The sequence below is a fragment of the Cydia splendana genome, chromosome Z (assembly GCF_910591565.1).
Source record: "Cydia splendana chromosome Z, ilCydSple1.2, whole genome shotgun sequence".
Taxonomy (NCBI): domain Eukaryota; kingdom Metazoa; phylum Arthropoda; class Insecta; order Lepidoptera; family Tortricidae; genus Cydia; species Cydia splendana.
Genome location: NC_085987.1, coordinates 10,595,741 through 10,617,280, shown reverse-complemented (window position 1 = coordinate 10,617,280; position 21,540 = coordinate 10,595,741). Strand labels below are relative to the sequence as shown.

General features: G+C 36.9%; 1 protein-coding gene across 1 annotated transcript in view; it reads left to right on the top strand.

Moving 5' to 3' along the window:
- The window catches only part of LOC134804236 (protein sickie), a 265,539-nt gene that overhangs the window by 203,413 nt on the left and 40,586 nt on the right, over positions 1-21,540 (top strand). The window contains exons 17-18 of the mRNA XM_063777209.1: positions 1,268-1,350; positions 7,602-7,676. Coding sequence (XP_063633279.1) covers positions 1,268-1,350; positions 7,602-7,676 — 158 coding nt within the window. The remainder of the gene's footprint in view (positions 1-1,267; positions 1,351-7,601; positions 7,677-21,540) is intronic.

The following is a 21,540-nucleotide window of genomic DNA, read 5'->3' as shown; positions in this document are numbered from 1 at the left end:
GTAACGACTCAAAACATGTCACAAATCGATAAAAACCGCGGGGAGCCCCTTAACCATCGTGCCTTGAAACCCTCGCAACGCCCAAGATTCCGCTTGTCGAACCATTTTGGAATCTTTCGCTTGCTCGGGTATCAATATTAGCACGAGAGGTTAAACAACAAATCTATTTCTGCAGTGTACCAGTCACGCAACACCGATGGGGTTCCATTGATAATTTTGTTCACAATGAAAGGTTGCATCTTACCTGCCTGCATGACAAAAGTATGGTTACGTTTTTTACGCGCATGTACCTGTTTTTAGTTTACGCAGGTACCCACTTATAGTAACTTTCCACGAAGTTATAAAGTGGTTGTTATAATTCGTACTCAGAGTGCATCACAGTACAGTCACCTGCAATAATATGTTACTCTTCGTAGGCCGCAAAAATACGTGACACGCTGTTATGGCTCTACAAATAAGATCGTGTCAAATATTTTTGCGGCCTTCGTTGTGTAATATATTAATGCAGGTGACTGTATACATGCATACTTATCAGTTTAGTTCTGAAATACGTTTACATATGACCATCATTAGCCTCATTTCACCTTTATAAGTTATCGATTTGATTTATTGGTTGAATGCTTGATTGAACCTAATGCGTGAATTAGATTACATTAAATCAATATCATAACAAAATAAACGAAATAATGAGGCCGAGCTAAAAGATGTAACAACTAATTGTGTAATAAATATAATTATATTGTTTCCAAAAATTACTGAAACAAAACCCTGTGAAGGACTTTCGTCATGTCTGTTAGTCCGGCCGTACGTGAAATCAATTTTACTCGGAAACTTGTGTATAAGTAAATGTATTTAGAATGTAGATGTATTTTATGATCTACATAGTGTTGGACTTAATAAAATGGACTAATGGATATTTACACGATATAAGTCTAGTGGATCTTTACACGTTTTTGTAGCACCCATCTACAGAGCAATTTAAAATCTAGCATAGCTTTTCGTATGACCTACTGTGAGTTCCTTTATTTTTGTTTGACAGTGAAAAATACAAAATTTAAATCAACATAGATAGTATGTCGAATTGGGTATCATTTTGTTGGAATTTAAAGATCATATTTAATTTTCAATGACGGTTTTTAATTTCTTTCAAAACATTTTTTTAAACTAACAAGTGGTTGATTTAAATTGGGTAAATGTAGTGTATAAATAAAATATCATCTTAATTAATGTTTCTTGACCTCCAACTTACCGAATAGTTTTCCAACAGTTCACGGATCGACCGCCTCGCTGGTTTCGACTGCGTCGTCGCTGGCCGCCGGCGCGGGCTCCGAGGAGAGGCAGGCACACGACGTAAGTAGGGGAATAGGCCTGTTGCAAGTAACAAAGAATCATGGAAATAATGGTTTCAACGAAACATATATGTTAATATGATTCTAAAAAATGGCCCAATCTCAGTATAAACTGAAGGATTATTAATATATTCAATAAAATAAAAGTGCAAAATTCTACAATCGGCCATTTTTACTGAAACGCCAATCAGAAACGTTCCAAAAAGTGACGTCATCAATCCATAACATATTTCTTAGAGCAACATAGACAACCTCATTGACCGAAATCTATACGTGGGCACCAAAGAGTTCGAAAGGTGCAAAAAAAATGTTATTTCGCCACTAAACATTTATTACGTCCAAAAAATATTATTACACGATATGAAGTAGATATCTATTTGTTATTATTTAAATAAAATGCTAAATAATACGATATTTCAACAACAAACTTTTTTAGTTATTTGGCTGAATGGAACTATCATTGCCATGTTGGCTGTCGTAACTAGAAAAAATGAAAAATTAAAAAGTAAAACCGGCGTTCGGTGATTTTCACTCAAAATTTACATGAATCTAAATAATTCATCTTAAACTGCAACCGTGTGAGAGTTTTTGTGTAAAATGAGTTATTGTGATAAATTTTTGTAATGTATTTATTATCCCTAATCGTAATATATAGTGCTGAATTAACAATATCATTCGGATTCAAGGGAAATTCGTAACTGTAAGTATGTAAACAATATCTACCACCCTACCACCAACTAAATGATGACGTCACAAATGGCATGCGAGGCGTTTTCGCGCGAAGTTTAAACTAGCTATAATAAAATGCAATTATCTATGTTAAATCTTATGAGTATAACTGAAATATAGTGTTTTTCGGAACTAATACAAGTGTACCGACGATATTAAAAGGGTTTTCAAAATGTGTCATCAGGCCTATAGTAGGGTAGCCCCGCTTGCATCACACCACAGACGTTGTGCACCAAGCACGAGTGTGAACCCCACTTTTGCTAGCATTGTCATGCGAACGGCTATGGAGTGGATCACTTCCTGCAAAACTTGGACCTTTTTAAATCGGGAGTAAATAGACACCTTTTAGGAAAGCATGCCTTGTCCTAGACTGCAACGACACTTACCATCAGGTGAGATTGTGATTTTTATAATAAACAACGAAAAAAATAACGTCTGCGTCATCCGCTCAAAATTGCACGGAAAACGTGTACAGTGGATTGGGAAAAGTAAGGTTAGCAATAAAAAGGAATATGTAGATTGAATGCATCCGAAGAAATAACCTAATGGTAACCCAACCGCAAAGGTAAATAAAAAGTGGGGAAAAAGGCGAATGGAAAAAAGATTTTGGGTAATAAACATTTTGGATAGCTAATCTACTAGCAAAAAGCAGAGCTTTGTAAGGGCTCGCGGAGTTTTTCTACCTAAACGTACCGGACCGCGACTTTGATCCAGTCCGAGGCTTGTTCCATGTTCGATCGAATGGGTACGTAACAAGTCCGTTAAGGACGCAGCTATTATAAGTGAGAGCAAGAAAGAAATATACCTACTATTTGAACCCCGGTCGCTGTCCGGTACGCCTGTCTGTTACAGCTTTTACTTTGTCTTAAAAACGTGTCCAGACGACAAAATCAAATTGCCAATATCATCCACACGTAATATACAATTTCATAAGCGCTTATTACATCCTACACGGTCGCCCAGTACTTTTTGTAAGGAAGCCAACTGGCTTTCCTACATAATGTTGGGTCAGCGAGTCATTGTCCTTGAATTTATTTATGCGTCCACACCACACAATTGAGCGTAAAACTATCCCGTCTGGACACCTACCGGCGGTAATCATGCTGCTCCGCACATAAACTTACGTATAATTTGCTCTCTTAAGTGCTCATCAAGACGAGTGAGATGACCAAAACAGCGTGTGCCTATGTTGCAACAAACGTGAGTTCCACTAAATACTGCCAGGGTTCAGCTACAGCTCTATCGTGAGTATCTCCTAAGTGCTCAAAAAGACGAGTCGGATGACCAAAACAGCGTGTGCCTATATTGTATAAAACCCGAGCTCCACTAGGTACTGCCAGAGTTCAGCATCAGCTACCTTGGGTACTATTCTACCAAGTGATCATCATGAGTCGGATGTCCAAAACAGCGTGTGTCTATGTTGCACCAAACCCGAGCTCCATTAGGTACTGCCAGGGTTCAGCATCAGCTCTATCTTGGGTAGTACTCTCCTAAGTGCTCATCAAGATGAGTGAGATGACCAAAACATCGTGTGCCTATATTGCAACAAACCTGAGTTCCACTAAATACTGCCAGGGTTCAGCTACTGCTCTATTTTGGGTATCTCCCAAGTGCTCAAAAAAACGAGTCGGATGACCAAAACAGCGTTTGCCTATGTTGCACCAAACCTGAGTTCCGCTAGGTATTGCCAGGGTTCTGGCTCATTTTGTTGAACTGCACGCCGACGTTGCAATTGGCGTGCAGTCGGCGTGCAGCTTCCATACAAGTTGCAGTCGGGTTGTAGTCCGTCTGTATCGGCCCTAAATCACTGAAATTTGTTAATACAAACTTCAGTGATTTAGGGCCGATACAGACGGCCTAATATCTGCCTAATATGCTTATATTTATTTATAATTTTGGCAGTTCCAAGCAATAGTAACACTAAAACTGTTTCTCGAACTGAAAATACCCGATTTAAGTTTGCTAACACAACATGACTGATCAGCTCATCGGCGTCACGGAACAGAACATATACGAGTAAATTGACCTCCGCAGTGAATATACAGCAAGATTGAATGTTCCAGTATTCACAGAAACTTAATTGCTAAATTGGGAATCAAACCGACCGAAGCGAGATGGGTCAGAATCCATAATTTTAACCCTTTTTAGGGTTCCGTACCTCAAAAGGAAAAACGGAACCCTTATAGGATCACTCGTGCGTCTGTCTGTCCGTCTGTCTGTCCGTCTGTCACAGCCTATTTGCTCCGAAACTACTGGACCAATTAAGTTGAAATTTGGTACACATATGTAAGTCTTGTGACCCAAAGACGGACATGTAACGTCAACAAATGAATTTTAAACATAAGGCCTACTTTTGGGGGGTAAATGAGAAAATTAAAAAAACTAATTTTTGCAAACTATATCGTGTTACATATCAAACGAAAGGGCTCATTGTGAGAATCTCAAATATATTATAAATTTAGGATAAAAAGTTTAGAAGTTATTCAAGAAAATAGATAAAAAATTACCATTTCCCCCCTCTATCTCCGAAACTACAGGGTCTAAAATTTTGAAAAGAATACATAAAATAGTTCTTTACCTAAAGATGACAGGAAAACCTATTAAAAATCTAGAGTCAAGCGTGAGTCGGATTTAAGAACAAAAATGCGATTAGGCTTTTTTAGGGACACAGCCGCAATGGCCCACGTGAAACGTGGTGTAGACAGCTATTGCGAAGGCACTAGGCCGATAGCCGCATAAGAACGAAGCCCCGAAGCGTCCCGATGAGGCGTGCCTTTATGATCAAGCGTGAGTCGGACTGAAGACAAAAAATGCGACTAGGCTGTATCTGGCACACAGCCGTAATGGTACGTACTTGTACTAGTGATTGATTAGGTTACTATTGTTACGTGTTTAGAAAAGCACTATAGGTATTACCCTTTCGCCTTCGCTTTTAAAACACTTGCGGAAGTTGTGGGAAGCGCGAACCCGTCGGACGCTCTGAGCTTTTAGCTCTACGCGGAGCTCGGCCTTCAGTCTTCGCATTTGGACAGTTGTAGGTACTATTGTTCGGGATGTAATCTTCCTATCCAAGCTACTTTGCATATTTGCAGAGATATAAGCCACCGCTCCGTAACACTTCGTGTTACATCTGGTTTTTGATCTGACCAATTCGGGTTTTTCACGTACAAACGTACAAAAAAAATTGTTAAAAATTGTGTGATGTACGGAACCCTTAAAGTGCGAGTCCGACTCGCACTTGACCAGTTTTTTGTATTCATCTTTGTCAGCACATAGTACATTAGCACGAATTTTAATTCATAATTTTTCTAACAGATGGCGCTAGTAGTAATACAAAGTGTTATTCCTTTATTTTATTTTTTTAGGTTTATAAAATGATATTTTTATGTTTGATAACACATCTAGACATGAATTTAAATTACTATGTTAAATTTCAATCCTATAAGTGCGATAGTTTTTCCGTAAAGTGTACCACAAGAATGCATAGTTTGTCGAATAGTGATAGAGCTCGCTTCGCTCGCCCTAATTAGCCCAAGAAAATTTGATAAATCTGCGAAAATAATTCGTGTAGTTTTGAAAATTGGTACAGGTATACCTTGTGGTGTCCAGATAAACATACTAAAAGTCCTCCGAATTTGTAGGAAATTTTATGTTTAAACTTTCGTCCGTACCTAATTATAATGCTATTCGTACAGATATTCGAGATATGAGCAAAAATATGAAAAAAGGTATGTACCTTCAACCCCCTCCTACACCCTCAGCACACCCCTTACCATCGATGACTTTTAGTATGTTTATCTGGACACCACAAGGTATACCTGTACCAATTTTCAAAACTACACGAATTATTTCCGCAGATTGCCCAAATTCGGATTAATTTGACGTGGCTATATGTACATACATGTACAATTTCCGTCTGTCCGTCCGTTCGTCTGTTTGTCTGTCCATATGTCATATTACGAGTAGGTATTTAGGGTATATTTTAATAAATGGCAAGAACATGGCGTGCTTTGTAAGCCGCAAATACATATACCTACCTATACCTACATATTTACATATTTGGGATGACGTTACGCTAAAAGTGAAAAAAAAAATCGGTAAACATCAACGTCGTAAAAAAATTAAGAAAATATTAGCTTCAAAAGTAAAAAATATTGATTTTATATGGGTTTGGATGTGCCATCCGTTGCTTGTAGGTATGTTTTTTCTGATATCATAGAAAGGTGTGGAACCTTCCACTATGCGCAGTCTGACACGAACTTTGCCGGATTTTTATTACAAAATATCGACCCTTTATAGTCAGTTTAGATACGGCAAAAAAATAGTTGGTTTCTTCTGAATGTTCCAAAGCCCGTTCTCATGTGTTAATATTTCCCTTCACAGTCTAACCAAAACGGGCGTGATAGGTTAAAATAATTCAACGGTCAGTGGGAGTAAAAGGTAGCGCAAACGTAAAAGGATCACGCGGTTGAAATCCGTTACGCGTCAGTCACCGTCACAGATCTGAGATCTAAGTACCGGTGAATAAGCGGAAAAGATATGCTTAAGGGCTGGCGCACACGACACTCCATCTTTATTTCACACAAAGTATAGAACGCGCCATAAAACTGACAGTCCCATTCTACATTGATACTCAAATATATACGTACTTTTTTACCTCTCCATATTTCCGCAAATTCAACTTCGTTTCATGCGTCTCAGTACGGTACCGACATAATAGTATGATTCGTATGTGTAAAGATTATAAAGCTAGCCAAATGCGGTGTGAGGACTCTAATCACACTTGTATATCGTCGTAAATGTATTCATATATGTATATACCTTACAATATTACCCTTCACCCACTTGTACGACAAAAAGAGACTTGTGTCTAACAATATGTCTGCATTCTGCATGTCTAAACATCTAGTTAGCTACTTATAGAAATACAATACTCAATTAGGTACCTACATAAAACAGATCAATACAAACCTCCATTTAGCTTGAGATTAGCTTGGTTTAAAAAACTGTTTCTTTTTTTATTAGAAGAATTTGCAGAACGGGAACACTTTACGTGTCTACCTCAGTGTCTGTCAATTGCAGGTGTTTTCTTATTATTGCTCGGCAAAACTCAATTTAGAATTACGGTCCCAATAGGCACATTTTGTGTCAGAAGGGACATTTATGACTTCTAAGCGGCGGGCTACTACTATTAGCTATAAAAGATAATCTCCTTTAAGGGACAGAAGCGATTGATGTGTCTGTTTTGTGACCCACATTACTGAAACCTGTAAAACTTAGGCTCAAAACTATTTTTTAGAGCTATATATAGCTAATTTTTGTTAGTTGAGTATACTTAAGTACATATATACACATATACTTGAGACACGCACATGCGCTATCACGCACTATAAATATGAATTATTTGTAGTATCGAAATAAGCGCATCTGTTATTCCATTAATTTTTCAATCATTCCCTTATTTTTAAGTGACTTATTAGATCTATATTATTACTGCAATTGAAAATGTCATCTCATCGACAGGTACGGAAGCTGAGGAGAGAGCTCGCTGACGCCAAAGAAAAAGTACACACATTGACTACTCAGCTCACAACAAACGTAAGTACCTACTATAGTTGCCTCCTTTATTTCGGAACCGGTCTCATAATTACTCTAACCATTGAAAACAAATTACTAGACAATTTGTGCTTTCTTTTAAATCTGTCACAAAGGCATTTCATTTAAATTATGGGCGGTGTTTGAACATAAGTATGGGAGTATTAATATTAGTCTCGTCCCGTAAACATCTTGCGACGTCCGATTAACTGGAACACTCACTTGAAACCCGATCACTTCAGTGTGGACAGAATTTAATCTCTTGCTCTGCCACCTTGTCAGGTTTACCAAACACGAGATGCCTACCGCTTAGTTATCTAATACGTTTTGTTTTATAACAATGTAACCTAATACTAATAAGTATTGGTGACTTAGGCTATGCTTGGTTTTGTGTTTCGTGGTGGGATTACTATCCCACCTACCTACTGGTCTGTTTTAACTCGTTCCTTAGCTTTCACTGTGATATTAAATCCAGAGGACCATCTCACCATTGGTGGGTGACATTGACAAGGATACCGTGGATTAAGCTAATTTATCAGTACCTAATATTTAGTAGAGCGCATATTTTTTTTGTTTGTATAATTCGTCATGAAATCAATCAAAATTAACATTAATGAATATTATCAAATTTTAAAACGCGACTTAATCGCGTACCTATTTAAGTTTTAAGATTTACCTCCGACGTTGTGTAAAAATCGTGAAAGCTTAAATCAGCATTAATTAATAAATTCTTAAAACTAAGTACTTTTTAAATCCATCCTTAAGTGCATTTAAATTAGACGTAAATTAGCCACGTCGTTAAAACAAAGTTCAAATCGCCTATTAGACATTGACGTTTATCGCCAAATGAATTAAACAAAGCGTCCGTGTGACCCGAGTCGGCATAGCCACAATTCTAGTATAGTGCTGCAGCACCTTGGACTGCAATTTGCCGGCGGTACGGCGGCCGATACCATATCGGGTGGCAACTATGTGTGCCAGTCGCCAACTGCCACTGTCACATTGTGAAGCGGACATAGATCGCTTGCCTACTAGATGATTCTTATAACATTACTCACGGTCACCGCGCAAGAGCGCTCTCGTACTTATTAACCGACCGACACCGTCAATGCCAAAAGGAAGGGTTATTATTTTATTTTATTTTATTGATTAGTGGGTGTTTATGCCCTTCTTATACATATACGCCGTTGCCGCGTAGGTGTTACTTCAATAATGGAATGGTGGTGGTGGTGGTGGTGGTGGTGGTGGTGGTGGTATTTCAAGGATAATGAAAATTAAAAAGGTGAAATTGAAAGTATAATCATTAAAATTCAAAGAAGTTCTTTTAGTTTAAAATTAGAATGCTTTAAACTGACTGCGAGTCTTCATATTTTCGTACATGCTTTGCAACGCGGCATCGTCACGGCCCACCTCAACTACTAAACGGAGCACATACGTACGTAGTCCCGTACAAATTTAGTAAGGGAGTGCGACCGCTTAACTCAATGGCGCCCACAATTATGACCAGTACTCGGGTAAATTAAAAGTACCTGGGTTTTTACAGGATAAAATGGTCATGGTAGCATTTCACAAGTACCTATTTAAAATTGCATCTATGTGTGGTGACATCGAACTCTTCGTAAACGGAGTCTGTATAGTCTGCGCAACGCGGAGTCTTGTGAAGTTAGTCTATGCGAGCTTTGAAACGTTTTCACACACCGCTGCAGACATCCTGCATCCGGAAAGAGATATGTATGTGATATTGACTGACATATTTCATCGAGAAAGCAAAACCGCTCGTGGCCTAGGTTTGGACAGGCTATTGAAAATGGTTACTTTATAGATATGTCGTTCAATGCAACGGTCAATTATTTTCCATAAACTATAGAGGAGGTTTCTTGTATTGTTCTTGGACTATTTAAAGAACATTGCCTATATTCTGTAGCTGGTGCCAATATATAATGTTACTGAATTAATTAGTTGATTCCGATAGGTATCTAAATAGACGCGGATTTTACAGGTCGTGCATACGGATATTTTTTATTCGATAATACCGTGAAAACATTTAGTATGTTTAAATAGGTACGTGTTAAAAATACTTCATACGAAAACATTATGAATTGTATTTAGGTAGGTGTAATAATTGGACCAAACTATATTGAAGTGTAATAATTGGACCAAATTGTATTTACTAGGTGTAATAAGTGTAGAAAGTAACTTTTGCAATGGGTATTGATATACCTACTATGCTACAGCTTACCTCGAAGATTATCTTACATAAACTATAATTGTTTTGCCAGTTGACTAAACGACTACTTCTTGGAACCGATAAGCCTCATTATTATCATGACTTATGCATTTCTAAGTGCAATAAAAAGCATAATGGACATACTCGTTTTTAGCCTTAGATACAATTATAGGTAACTTTATATTTTTCACGTCCAAAAAGCTCGAGTAAAAATAGCCTTACGTCTCAAGTAGCCTAGAAGGTAATTTAGCTACTTATTCGTTAAAACTAGTCTTTCGACACATTACAATATTTGCCGTAGTAAAAAAACAATATCTTTAATTTCTGACACTTCCAAATTTACAGATTTAATCAGGAGATCTGGTTGAAAGTCTCTCTCAACCTGTCGTTAATATTTGTGCCTATCGCTCGCACTTATACACGGTGTAACATGAGGAAACCGAATAATTTTAACCACACATTTCTGAGGTCAAACCAAGGAAAAAATGTAATATGAGTTTAGGTCACTTTCGCCAAAAAAAAAATATTTTTGTTTTGTTTTTTCAATTTTTTGAATGTATTTGTACATAAAAAATTAATGTTATTGGTAAACTTTTCACTTAAAATTGATTTTTACATGTTTTTTTCGTAAAACCTACTTTTTGCAAAGTGTTACTTGTCTCTTTTTGACATCTATCAATAAGGATATTTAGACTACGTCCCATAGCAGCAACATCACCATCAAAAAGGCCTTTTACACTATGTAACAATAAAAACTTGTATTTTTTTAAATTAATAATATCTCTGAAACTAGGCGAATTTCAAAAAAGTTTATAGGACATTTTTGTCTCTAAATATGATCAGGAATACGCTGTTAAAATTATTCGGTTTCCTCATGTTACACCGTGTATATTGCTGCCTTCGATGTACAGCAGAAATATCGATTAGACAATTACAGATTAAAGATATTATTTTATTGGCCTTCAGGTGTTTAATCGATAGTTTAACCCTTACTTACTCATCGAAAATAGAACACATGTTTGAACTGCCGTATGTGGGAAATATATATCCCTTAGCCTGGTAAAGGGTTAAAAGCTGTTTGATGATGATGAGTCTTTATCTTTTTCTCTTATCCTTTAATTTACTTATCGTTTTATCTTTAATTTACAGTATTCCCTAATTTACAAGCGCCGCGTCGATGAGTAGGACCAGATGGTAGTCGTTGAATGTTGAATCAAATATAAATGTCAAGTGACGCCACACGTTACCCGTAATTACTACATTGATATTGCCCTCACATGTTAACCAGAAACCGGCTTTATACAATTTATAAAGTGCCAGCATTCGCTATCGACATTATGTAACGTTTACTTTTAGAACTAGCCTGCGTTCTCGGTACACACACATATGATGGAGGAGTGAAATAGTGACCGTTGCCCTAGTAAGACCCATTAAATGCTAATTGTTCTAATTGATGATGATAATTCCTTATTTGATTTATAACACTACGGCAATTAATGTACGCAAGCTATGATATGTAGAAACGTAAAACTGATAGTGATCATACATATTTACATAATAGTCGTAACTATATAATGTTTTTCTTGTTAAACAATATCTTTGGAACGTTTTAAAACTTCATGCAGGTGCACCTTGAGGTTAGAGTTTCGGGAATTAACGGTACCTGTACTGCTATATTATTTTAATGTCTTTACTCATTAAATTCGCTCCGACTAAGAAAAAGTGGACCTTTCAATGAAAGCTTGCCGGATAGTTGTTTTTGTTCTCCTAATTTACTGGTCGGTAAAGCATCGCGGCATAAATAATTCAACGGAGAGCCCGCACATTCATCGTTCTTGCGTCGCCTTTGTATGGTTTTCGACATTTGTAATCGTTAACAAAGCACTGTTGTTTCGATCCTATCGTTGTACGATGCCACTTTCGATTACCAAAGCTTTTCCGCGTTATGAAAGCGTCGCTCGAGCTATGTGCCTTATATGAAAACCGTAATTTCATTTAATCGATAAGGTGAATCAGTATTTCCGTTATGTCCGAGGCGGTTAAAGGAACCGATAGTAATTACTGTTAGTATTAATTGCTGCGGTTAAATAGCTCGGAGCGTTGGCTGTCGGTACGAGTTTTTGCGTTTCTCTCCAACAGAACATTAGCATCAAATGCGTCGTAACAAACGTTCGGTGGTTACAAACGAGCCACCAATTGGTTTCAATGGCGATTTAATTTGATGCATCGATCGCTCTTGCCCCATCTTAGCTTATTGTTACACTATTAAGGTTAGTTGATTTGTGCTGATTTATATTATACGTAGTTAACATTCCTTGGTATATTAATAACCTTGATTTTGATTTACGATACATATCAAATACTTATCGCACATTATTGATGATAGATAGTACGTACCATGTGGGTGTGGAGTGAATGAACCAAAACATGTTATTTATTTTTTGTTTGGAACCGCCAACATCATTTGCTAGTCACAAATATGCTGCACTAACAGTTTATTTGAATCACTCCTGTTCTGGCTCGTAGCGTTTCTTTGGTTCTATCTATCTTCTATCTATATATATAGATATAGTATAATGATTCGGTTAAATTGTGTTCTAATAGTAGTGTGTAGTCATAGTAGCAACATCGCCTTCAAAAAGGCGTTTTGCACTATGTAACAATAAAAACTTGTTTTTTTTTTTAATTGGTATTATCTCTGAAACTAGCCGAATTTCAAAAAAGTTTATAGGACATTTTTGTCTCTAAATATGATCAGGAATACGCTGTTAAAATTATTCGGTTTCCTCGTGTTACACCGTGTATAATAAATGAGTTTCGAATCCTAAGTAAAAACTATGTTATTTCGAATTTTAAGAAGCTAATACATGAATATGGTGCATCATATAAAAAAAATGAATATGACCTTTTTTATTAAGAATTTATTAAGGATTATTTCTTTCATTGACACTTTTGTCCTAAAATGTATACTTTCCTCAAAAAATGTAAAAAACTGTGAACCGGGACATATTTCATGCAAAAAGGGGGGGTTACGTCAGGGGGAGGGGAAGGGACGCTAGTGTGCGTAAAGCACCATACCCTAAGGTATCATACTACATTCATAAAAGGCTGGCTATAATTAGTTTTTCAAAAAACACAATTTGACCGAATCATAAATGCAACGACTGACGGACTGACTGACTGATTCATCAACGCAGAGCCGAAACTACAAAAGATGGAAAGTTGAAATTTGCACACCAGATTACATTTATAAAGTGTACAAGAGATAAGAAGTGATTTTGAGAAATTCAATCCCTAAGGGGGTTAAAAAGGGGATGAAAGTTTGTATGGGGTTCAAGTTTAACTTTAAGCTAGGAATCTGAAACTTCGTAAAAAGATATATTATTAAAATACAAGAAAACTGATTTCAGCGTTTTTGAAAATTCATCCCCTAAGGTGGTGAAAAAGGGGTTGAAAGTTTGTATGGATATCAAAAATTTTTTCGAACGCGGGACTTGAATCTTCGTATTTGGGGATATTATTTAAAGACAGGAAAAGTAATTTCAGCGTTTTGTAAAATTCATCCCCTAACAGGGTTAAAAAGGGGTTGAAAGTTTGAATCCATTACAAATGCTTTAGAACTTCTTAGAAAGACATAATAGCCGATTACAAAAAAAGTAATTGCAACGTTTTTGGAAAATCAACCCCAAATGGGGTTAAAAAGGGGATGAAAGTTCGTTTTGGGGTGCAAATTTTATTTTAAGCTTGAAACTTGGCAAAAAGGTATTAAATTAAAATACAAGAAAACTATTTTCAGTGTTTTTGAAAATTCACCCCCTAAGGTGGTGAAAAAGGGGTTGAAAGTTTGTATGGATATCAAACATTTTTCGAGCGCGGGACTTGAATCTTTGTATTTGGGGATATTATTAGAAGACAGGAAAAGTAATTTCAAGGTTTTGTAAAATTCATCCCCTAAAAAGCTAGGAATATTTAATTTCGTAAAAACTTATTTCATTAAAAGAGAAGATAACTAATTTTATTGTCTAAATTCATCCCTTAAGGTGGTGAAAAAGGGGATGAATGTCTGTATGGAGGGCAAACATTTTTTTAAGTGCGGGACTTGAATCGTCGTATAAGAGTAATTACTTACCTATTACAATGCAAGAAAAAAAGAAAAGTAATTTCAACATTGCTTGGATATGAGAATTATAACGAGGTACTAAAGATGTAAAATGTCGAAGATAAGATTCCACGCGGACGAAGTCGCGGGCAACAGCTAGTTTACTGATATTTTTATTATAAATATTATATCATTGTTCACTGACACAAAACAAACATAGTCCTAGTTAGGTATTAAATATCAAAAAGTTCATGTCATCATTTTCATACAGATATTAGTTTCATAGATACGTGCATTGAGTTTGTTATTGGTCGTCATTAACCACCAACAAAGTGTACGTACCTAAGCATTGTTGTGTGCTTCAGCCACCTCACAGAAGCGTGCCTGGCGGTCCGCCAAGATTAGCAACAAGGGGCGCTCGGCATAAATGCATAGCCAATGCCTAATCGTAACCAGCACAAACAAAGTACATAAATATATTTGTGAAAATAGTATTCTAATGTTAACTAAGAGCTTGCGCCTTTCAAACCGGAGATCATGGGTCGACTCGTATCAATAAGTTTCTCGAAATGTATTTATTTACCTACAATGGAAAACTTAACTAACATTAATAAGGAAACCGAACTAAACATTAGGTCTAGTTTTTCCTCTAGGTTGCCGGCTTGTATTGTGTAAAAACTTTTTCACCACACCAGCTCGGAAAGGCTTACTTTGCACTTAAAATCTGATAGCAAAGTTGCATTTTATTCACATGTGAGGCAATGTAATCAAATGCAAATTTTGAGTTGTTTTCATATGTTTGCTGGTAGAATTGACTTTTAAATGATGATTTTAGATGATAAATATTTAATAACATTCATTTGGATTTGATTTTGTTTGATATTTTACATTTAATATTTGCTTCGGGTTGGTGTGGTGTAAAATTATGTTTTTCACTCGGGGGCAAATTTTGTATAACCTTCGTGCTTTGATACCCTCGCAACGCGCAAGATCGTGCTAATATTGATACCCGAGCAAGCGAAAGATTCCAAAATTGAACCACGAGCGTAGCGAGTGGTTCGAAAAATGGAATCAATTCAATTTTGGAATCTTTCGCTTGCTCGGATATCAATATTAGCACGAGCGGTTAAACAACAACTTTGCCCCCTTGTAAAACAAATAACTATTGCCTTGTGCCAATTAATAGGACTACATTGCTCCGGACTCTTTTTACGTCGGAAAAGCTTTAGGAAGAGTAGTATGTACTAGTATGTATTTTAATATTGTTTCCGTCTTATTAACATTGTAGTTATGCTACGGGTGAGTAAGAAACTAAAATATTTAATATAAAATAAAACTGCTTAGTCAGGGTTGGACACGCTAACTCTGCACTGCACAACTTTGCAGAAACAGAGTGTAAAAGGGTTACGACAAACGTCAAATTTCAGCATAAAAAACGGGTCTGGCAGTTTCGTATTAAAATATGTACCTACTTACTTTAGATTAGACATAGCGAACGGCCAGAATGTCGCCCGATCTATGACCCTTTTTTGGCTCTATTGTAAATTTGCTCCAGGGGCCAGGTGCTTAAAATGATCTGTACACGCTAGGTATTAGCCCCCCGTCTTTCAGCGGTTGGATATCCATGGTTTTCACATGCATGTTGCACCTGTAATTCTAAAAATCTATTTTGAAAAATGTCTAAAATGCCTAATTTCAACTAGCATCTCCCCAGACCTGTTGAACATCTTGTATAATTGATATGATCCTTTGTTTACACTACAAACAACGCTCTTGTCTTGTGTGTCCCTTATCAAGTGTAACTCGAGCGTGGCCCATAAATCCCGAGTGCTTGCGCAACAAGTGCCGCGATAGTGTGCCCGCTCTTTCTTCATCAGGACTGAAATTATGTTTTTTTTTTTTCGTTAAGATGCTTTTATTTATTTACTCGCGAGTTTCAGGGATGGCATGCCACGATAGCACAATAAAACTGATGTCTACGATCTGAACAAAACTCTATAAGTAGTTGGATTTTTTAAGTTGTCCGAATGTTATTATCTTTAAAAATTAACTATAGTTTGTTTTAGTATTGGTTATATATAATGTATTTTTCATATTAAAAGTAAGAGTAAAAAATACAATACTTATCCAAATAATACAAAACACCGTTTATAATACATATAAAGTCTTAAATTAAGTGCATATGTGCATCTGTAAATTCTTCAGTGAATTGAATAGGTACTGAACGCTTTGACTAAAGAATAAACAATTATAAAAATATTGAATGTTCAATTTCAAAGTAACTTAGACCAATGTAGAGTCTCAAAGTAGTAAAATATTCAGGAGTAGATAAACTTATATAATAAAAATCCATAGAACTAAGATAAATTTGTCTTTGTCACTTCCCTTAACACCCGATACCTATTTATTGCCCATAAATAACACTTCAATGACTGGTGATCCGGGTTCCTTGGGGTTTGGCTCAGTTCCGTGACTCCGTTTTATTCAATGTAGTCACTCACCAGGGCAGCAATATAACATTAGTCAACACAGGCCAGTGTGCATCCACCTTTGGCGGAGGACGGACGCGCGCGCGTCGCCTCTATCGCGGTTCGCATCGCGCTCTTGTTGACTTCAGTGACCCATTACTACTTTAAAAACTTTTTTCTTGAATATTAACAAGTGATAATTAGTTCAAGTGTAGTTCTTCAATGCCTTGCCGCGAATTTTGGTACTTAGGTTTTTGAGAAACGTGCGATATTAACTTCTTTTTAAAGCTCCATATGAGCAAAACACGTCTCTTGTAATTTGTTGTTTTGTTACCAAGACAGCCGGGTGTTTCCGTTGCCGTACAAACTATTTGATCAATTGTAGGATCTATGAAAATTTTGGGAATCAATTATTATATGTTTTGTGTCCTATTTTTGAAATGGAAAACAGTGATGGTTTAAGAGCATTATGTATCATAAATAATAAGTAGGTATAACAAACAATAAACAAACACATATGTTTGTGAAATTACAGCTAAAAAAACTAATTCTACTATAGTTATGTCTAATACATAAATAAACATATCAAGTTCAAATGGCACATTCTACTCCAAAACGCAAACTTAGTAAGTAACGTACTTTAAAACTTCAGTACGAATAGTACGATGCGCCTTAGCTTTTGGGAGCAGGTAACCGCGTCCCCTTTTTTTACTCTGTTCCTTTGAGCCTATTATTGGCAGTCTATCCTGTTCGGAGCCGGACATTATACTCGCGATTACCAAAGTTATTGCCCTGGGGAAGGTGGGAACAGTGGGAATACACCTCTTGTTAAGTTTTACTTTTAAAAACTCGATTCGCATGCGATGCGGTTCTAACGTCACTCTTTGAAATAGGTTGGTTTCATGGGAACGGGGCGCTGGTGAAACTTACCAATAGCCTACAAGTACTGCACGAATCCGAACTGGCGATAAAAGCAAACATCAAACAGTGGAAACTGTTTATGGGTGGATCTGGTTTTATTTGAGGTCAAACGTTTTGATACCAGCCTCGTTTGATGTGTTTTATGACATTATCTTATTCCGCCTTTTCTTTTTAAGTTTAGTTCAGCACGCATGAATAAGACATAATTAGATAACTTATAGCTTTAAAATTAATTTAAGGTGTTTATAATAATTAAGATATACCCATATTAGCATTTTACTCTAGCTTTGGTTCTTTTCACCGTTTAGAGCTTGGTATCGTTAAGTATTTATGATTTCTATGGTTTAAAGAAAAATGATGCACCTTGTACTATGTTAGTTTCAGTAAATCCATAGCTTTGCGTTGTAGTAAGGCAAGGTAAAATATAACTACTGCATCTTGTGGTTAGCGTGTAGCTTGCGCTCCAGTAGTTGCCACCGCGCGACGGCTGCGGGTCGCGGCCCATTTACGAAACATTGTTGCTCGTAGCTTCTCTTCCGAATACTTATGTACTTACATAATTAATTTTAAATCACACTAGGGATATATGTAAACAATAAACATGCCAACGAGAAACTGAATGCAACTGAGCGTTTTGTACTTTCAAAACAATAAATTGAATGTAGGTACAAAACGTACATACAGGCCTATTGTACACACATATTGTGTGACAACTTTGAACTTAGTTGATGCACATACGAATATCTTAACAAGATGTTCTGAGAAAGCTCATGTAAGGGCGAGGTTCAAAGCACCTCTTCTCTTTGCTTACACCGGATGGTACATGAAGAAAGATTTACTGTAACTTGGCACATAAATCATTACCATTATGGCTTCATTACTCCCTAGAACTAGGATGTTTGTAACCGTACAAGTTCAAACGTGCAGTTGAATTTATCGATTTCATGCAGTATGTTGTCTTTGTTACAATTGACAATTATGTTATCTTTAGCTATAATCTTTTATCTATAGATATTTTGAATCGTATCTCGGTGAACCTACACACATAGGTTTCTAGTATCTACCGTGTAGGTACCGACGTAACTTATTGTATTGGCGGTTATTGAAATAAAACTTCAAATAAATGGGACATTGTTACATAGTAAATTTCACTCGTTTATTGAAGAGGCAGGAAGACTGGGAGGGTCGTTTACTGGTTGTTAGAGTGGACTGTCTTCAATCAGCGAAGCGCCTCCTCGGCACTCTCAATTGAGGTTAATTCATGTGGAGACGGGCCAGGGGATCTCTAGCGCCCTGTGGCATTACTTAATGTCCAATAGCGTACATCATCGAGCAATAACATTCATGTTTACTTTATAAACACACTTGTAAATAAGGTAGTCATATTTATAAATAGCGTAGTCAACTAAGGTTCGGCGACGATAAGCATGAAGGTACTATCTACTAAACGTTTTAGTCGCAGGCTTAACGACCTATTAGGCAAACAACAAGTTTATGGTTATCCAACCTGGCCTTTGGGTTAGAATTAGAATAGTTCATTTGTTTATAGTACAAAGACAACGAACTCGTAAAATGTTCCTTAAAACATATTCAAAGCGAACAGGTGTCAGTGTCAGAAATTTTAGCTCTAGCTAGCTGTAAGTCACCACGCCAGAACAGTGTTTAATGGGAAACTATATTTATTACACTGTTTATTTTTGTCATATATTTAAATATGTACTTTGATAGGAAATTCGATGTAGGATTTGCATATTAAATCGACTGGAACGCGAACAAACATACTGGCTACCGATATCGGAAACGCAAACCAGTTATACATATAGCAAAAAAACAGAGGTCGGAAAAATAAATGAATATAAGGATGGAGTATAATTTGTTGTGTCCGTTAAAAGCAGTTATTACTGAAGCAACATGTGCTACGTACGGAAAAAGGATAGAAATCTTTTGATGGATCGATGTTTGATCTGTGTCCATCGATTAAAAACATACACATACTTCATATTATTTTTATCTTATGTTGATTCTTTTTCATTGACACTGATTAAGAAAGTATGTCCATTAACAGGACAAAATTACACAATTTATATCATTGCTTTATTTCAAATACAAAACTCAATCCTGGAATCGCAGCGAAAGTTACTCATTTGTTCACAACACAGCAAAGCGAAAGTATTTTATTCTAATTTTTAATGCCATTCCGCTTCCGCCTTGAGCCCCAATATTGAAAACTTTTTTTGACGAAAGAAAGAACATTCCGAGTAGATTTGTTTTCGAAATGAATTTCAAAATATCGGCTTTATGTCCGGGGAAATCAATTGGGCTAAGTATAAATCTATTGGTCACAAATAGGTGTAAGAACAAAATGGTCTAGGTTCATTTCATCCTTCACTAGTACCCTTGGTCCTTGTGTGAGCGACGGGGCGCTTTCATTCTTGATTGCTAATAGGTATGCTACTGTACTGTCACTGCGAGTTGTTTCATTGTCTATTTCTAGACCTATTGGCTTTGGGTGCAGCGCAATATTTGATTAAACAATATTATGTTGCTTTCCAGATATGCCCTTTGGTTGAGCGCTTTTCGAAGCTCTATTCCATAAACCAATGTTAAATTACTTTTGTGTGCATTAATAAGTTTTACTTTGTGCGATATCTATATATGGAGGGGAAGTGAAGTTAATATAAATATCTTCCTATCCGTGATTGATTATTTTATTCTAAAATTTCGTGATTGATTATTTTTTTTATTAGTATATTGAATGCACCATTATCTTGCACATGGCCAATAAACCGTTAATGAAGTAAGCATGCAACGTCAGTCAATTAAAATTACTTTGTCACTTATTTCTTGTATGTACTATACATATGTATTAACTATACAATAATCAGCTTAAATCACAGTTTTATTAACTTTCATACGACGCCACTCATACTGTAGAATCGGTAATAAATTAAATAACATATATGTCTTCGGGAGGACATTATCGATCCTATCCGTACATGCGCGTTAACCATTTTTGACCTCAGTTCAAGATTTATCGCTTTTGATACAAAACACGCCGGGCAAGTGTTGCGTCACCAGCATCTTGCGGGTCGACCTTGACAGGAGCAGCGATTCTCATGTCATACACTATATTATGTAGTTAATCATCTCATGCTCGGAATCTTGAACAGTAGGCATCCAAATTAACGGACGTAGGCGAGTCTGTCATTGTGTTAATATACCTAAACATGGTTCCTTAAAGGGGCCCACAGATTACCAGTTCGCCGGACGATTTCAGCCTGTCAGTTGTTCGGAAATGTCACCTTTTTTGATTAACTGACAGGCTGATATCGTCCGGCGAACTGGTAAACTGTGGGCTCCTTTAGAGTTACTTAATTAAAAATCTCGGTATTTTGGCCTGGGCTTAGTAAGAAAAAATATAACTAACATTCTTAACATGCAGATAACAAACAAAATTATGTAAAAAATTGAGCGTCATAATTGTTAATAATTAGTAATTAATAGAAATAACATTTTCAGAAACATAAGAGCCATTTGCGGTACAATTTCATAATAAAAGTAGGACACATTAATAAAATTACTTCTATCTATTCTAACCAAACCATATATAAAAAGATATACGACTACTTAAACTCGCTTAAGTGGTTTTATCCTATATGCTTGAGGAGATCAATTGTTAAGTACGGAAGGAAGCTCTACAAGGGAGCATCCTATCTAGTCAGGAAGCATCAGCTACTGTACTTAAACAGAGATAGCCGGGACTGGTTGCAGTAGGTAAACGATAAAGGCCAAGCCACACCGGATGCGTATGCGTAGACGTGCACGTGCACGTACGCGTCCCGATGCGTTGTATAATACGAAAACTCATACGAGAGGACACACCGCTTGCGTGACGTGTGCGTGACGTGCGCGTACGCGTGACTTGCACGCAACGCAGCTCCGACGAGACAAACCGGCTGCGTGCTGCGTGCACGCGTCCACGCACCGGAGCGGCAACGTCGCTTCGTTGCGTGCAGTGATGACGTTGTGTTTAACTGCGTTCCCTATGAGAGGGCGAACCGAGCAGGTTCGGACACGCACAGCTCGGTGCTGCATAGGTGCTGTGCGTGTACACGCGCAGCTCGCTTGTATTTATTTACAACTCGGCCGGTG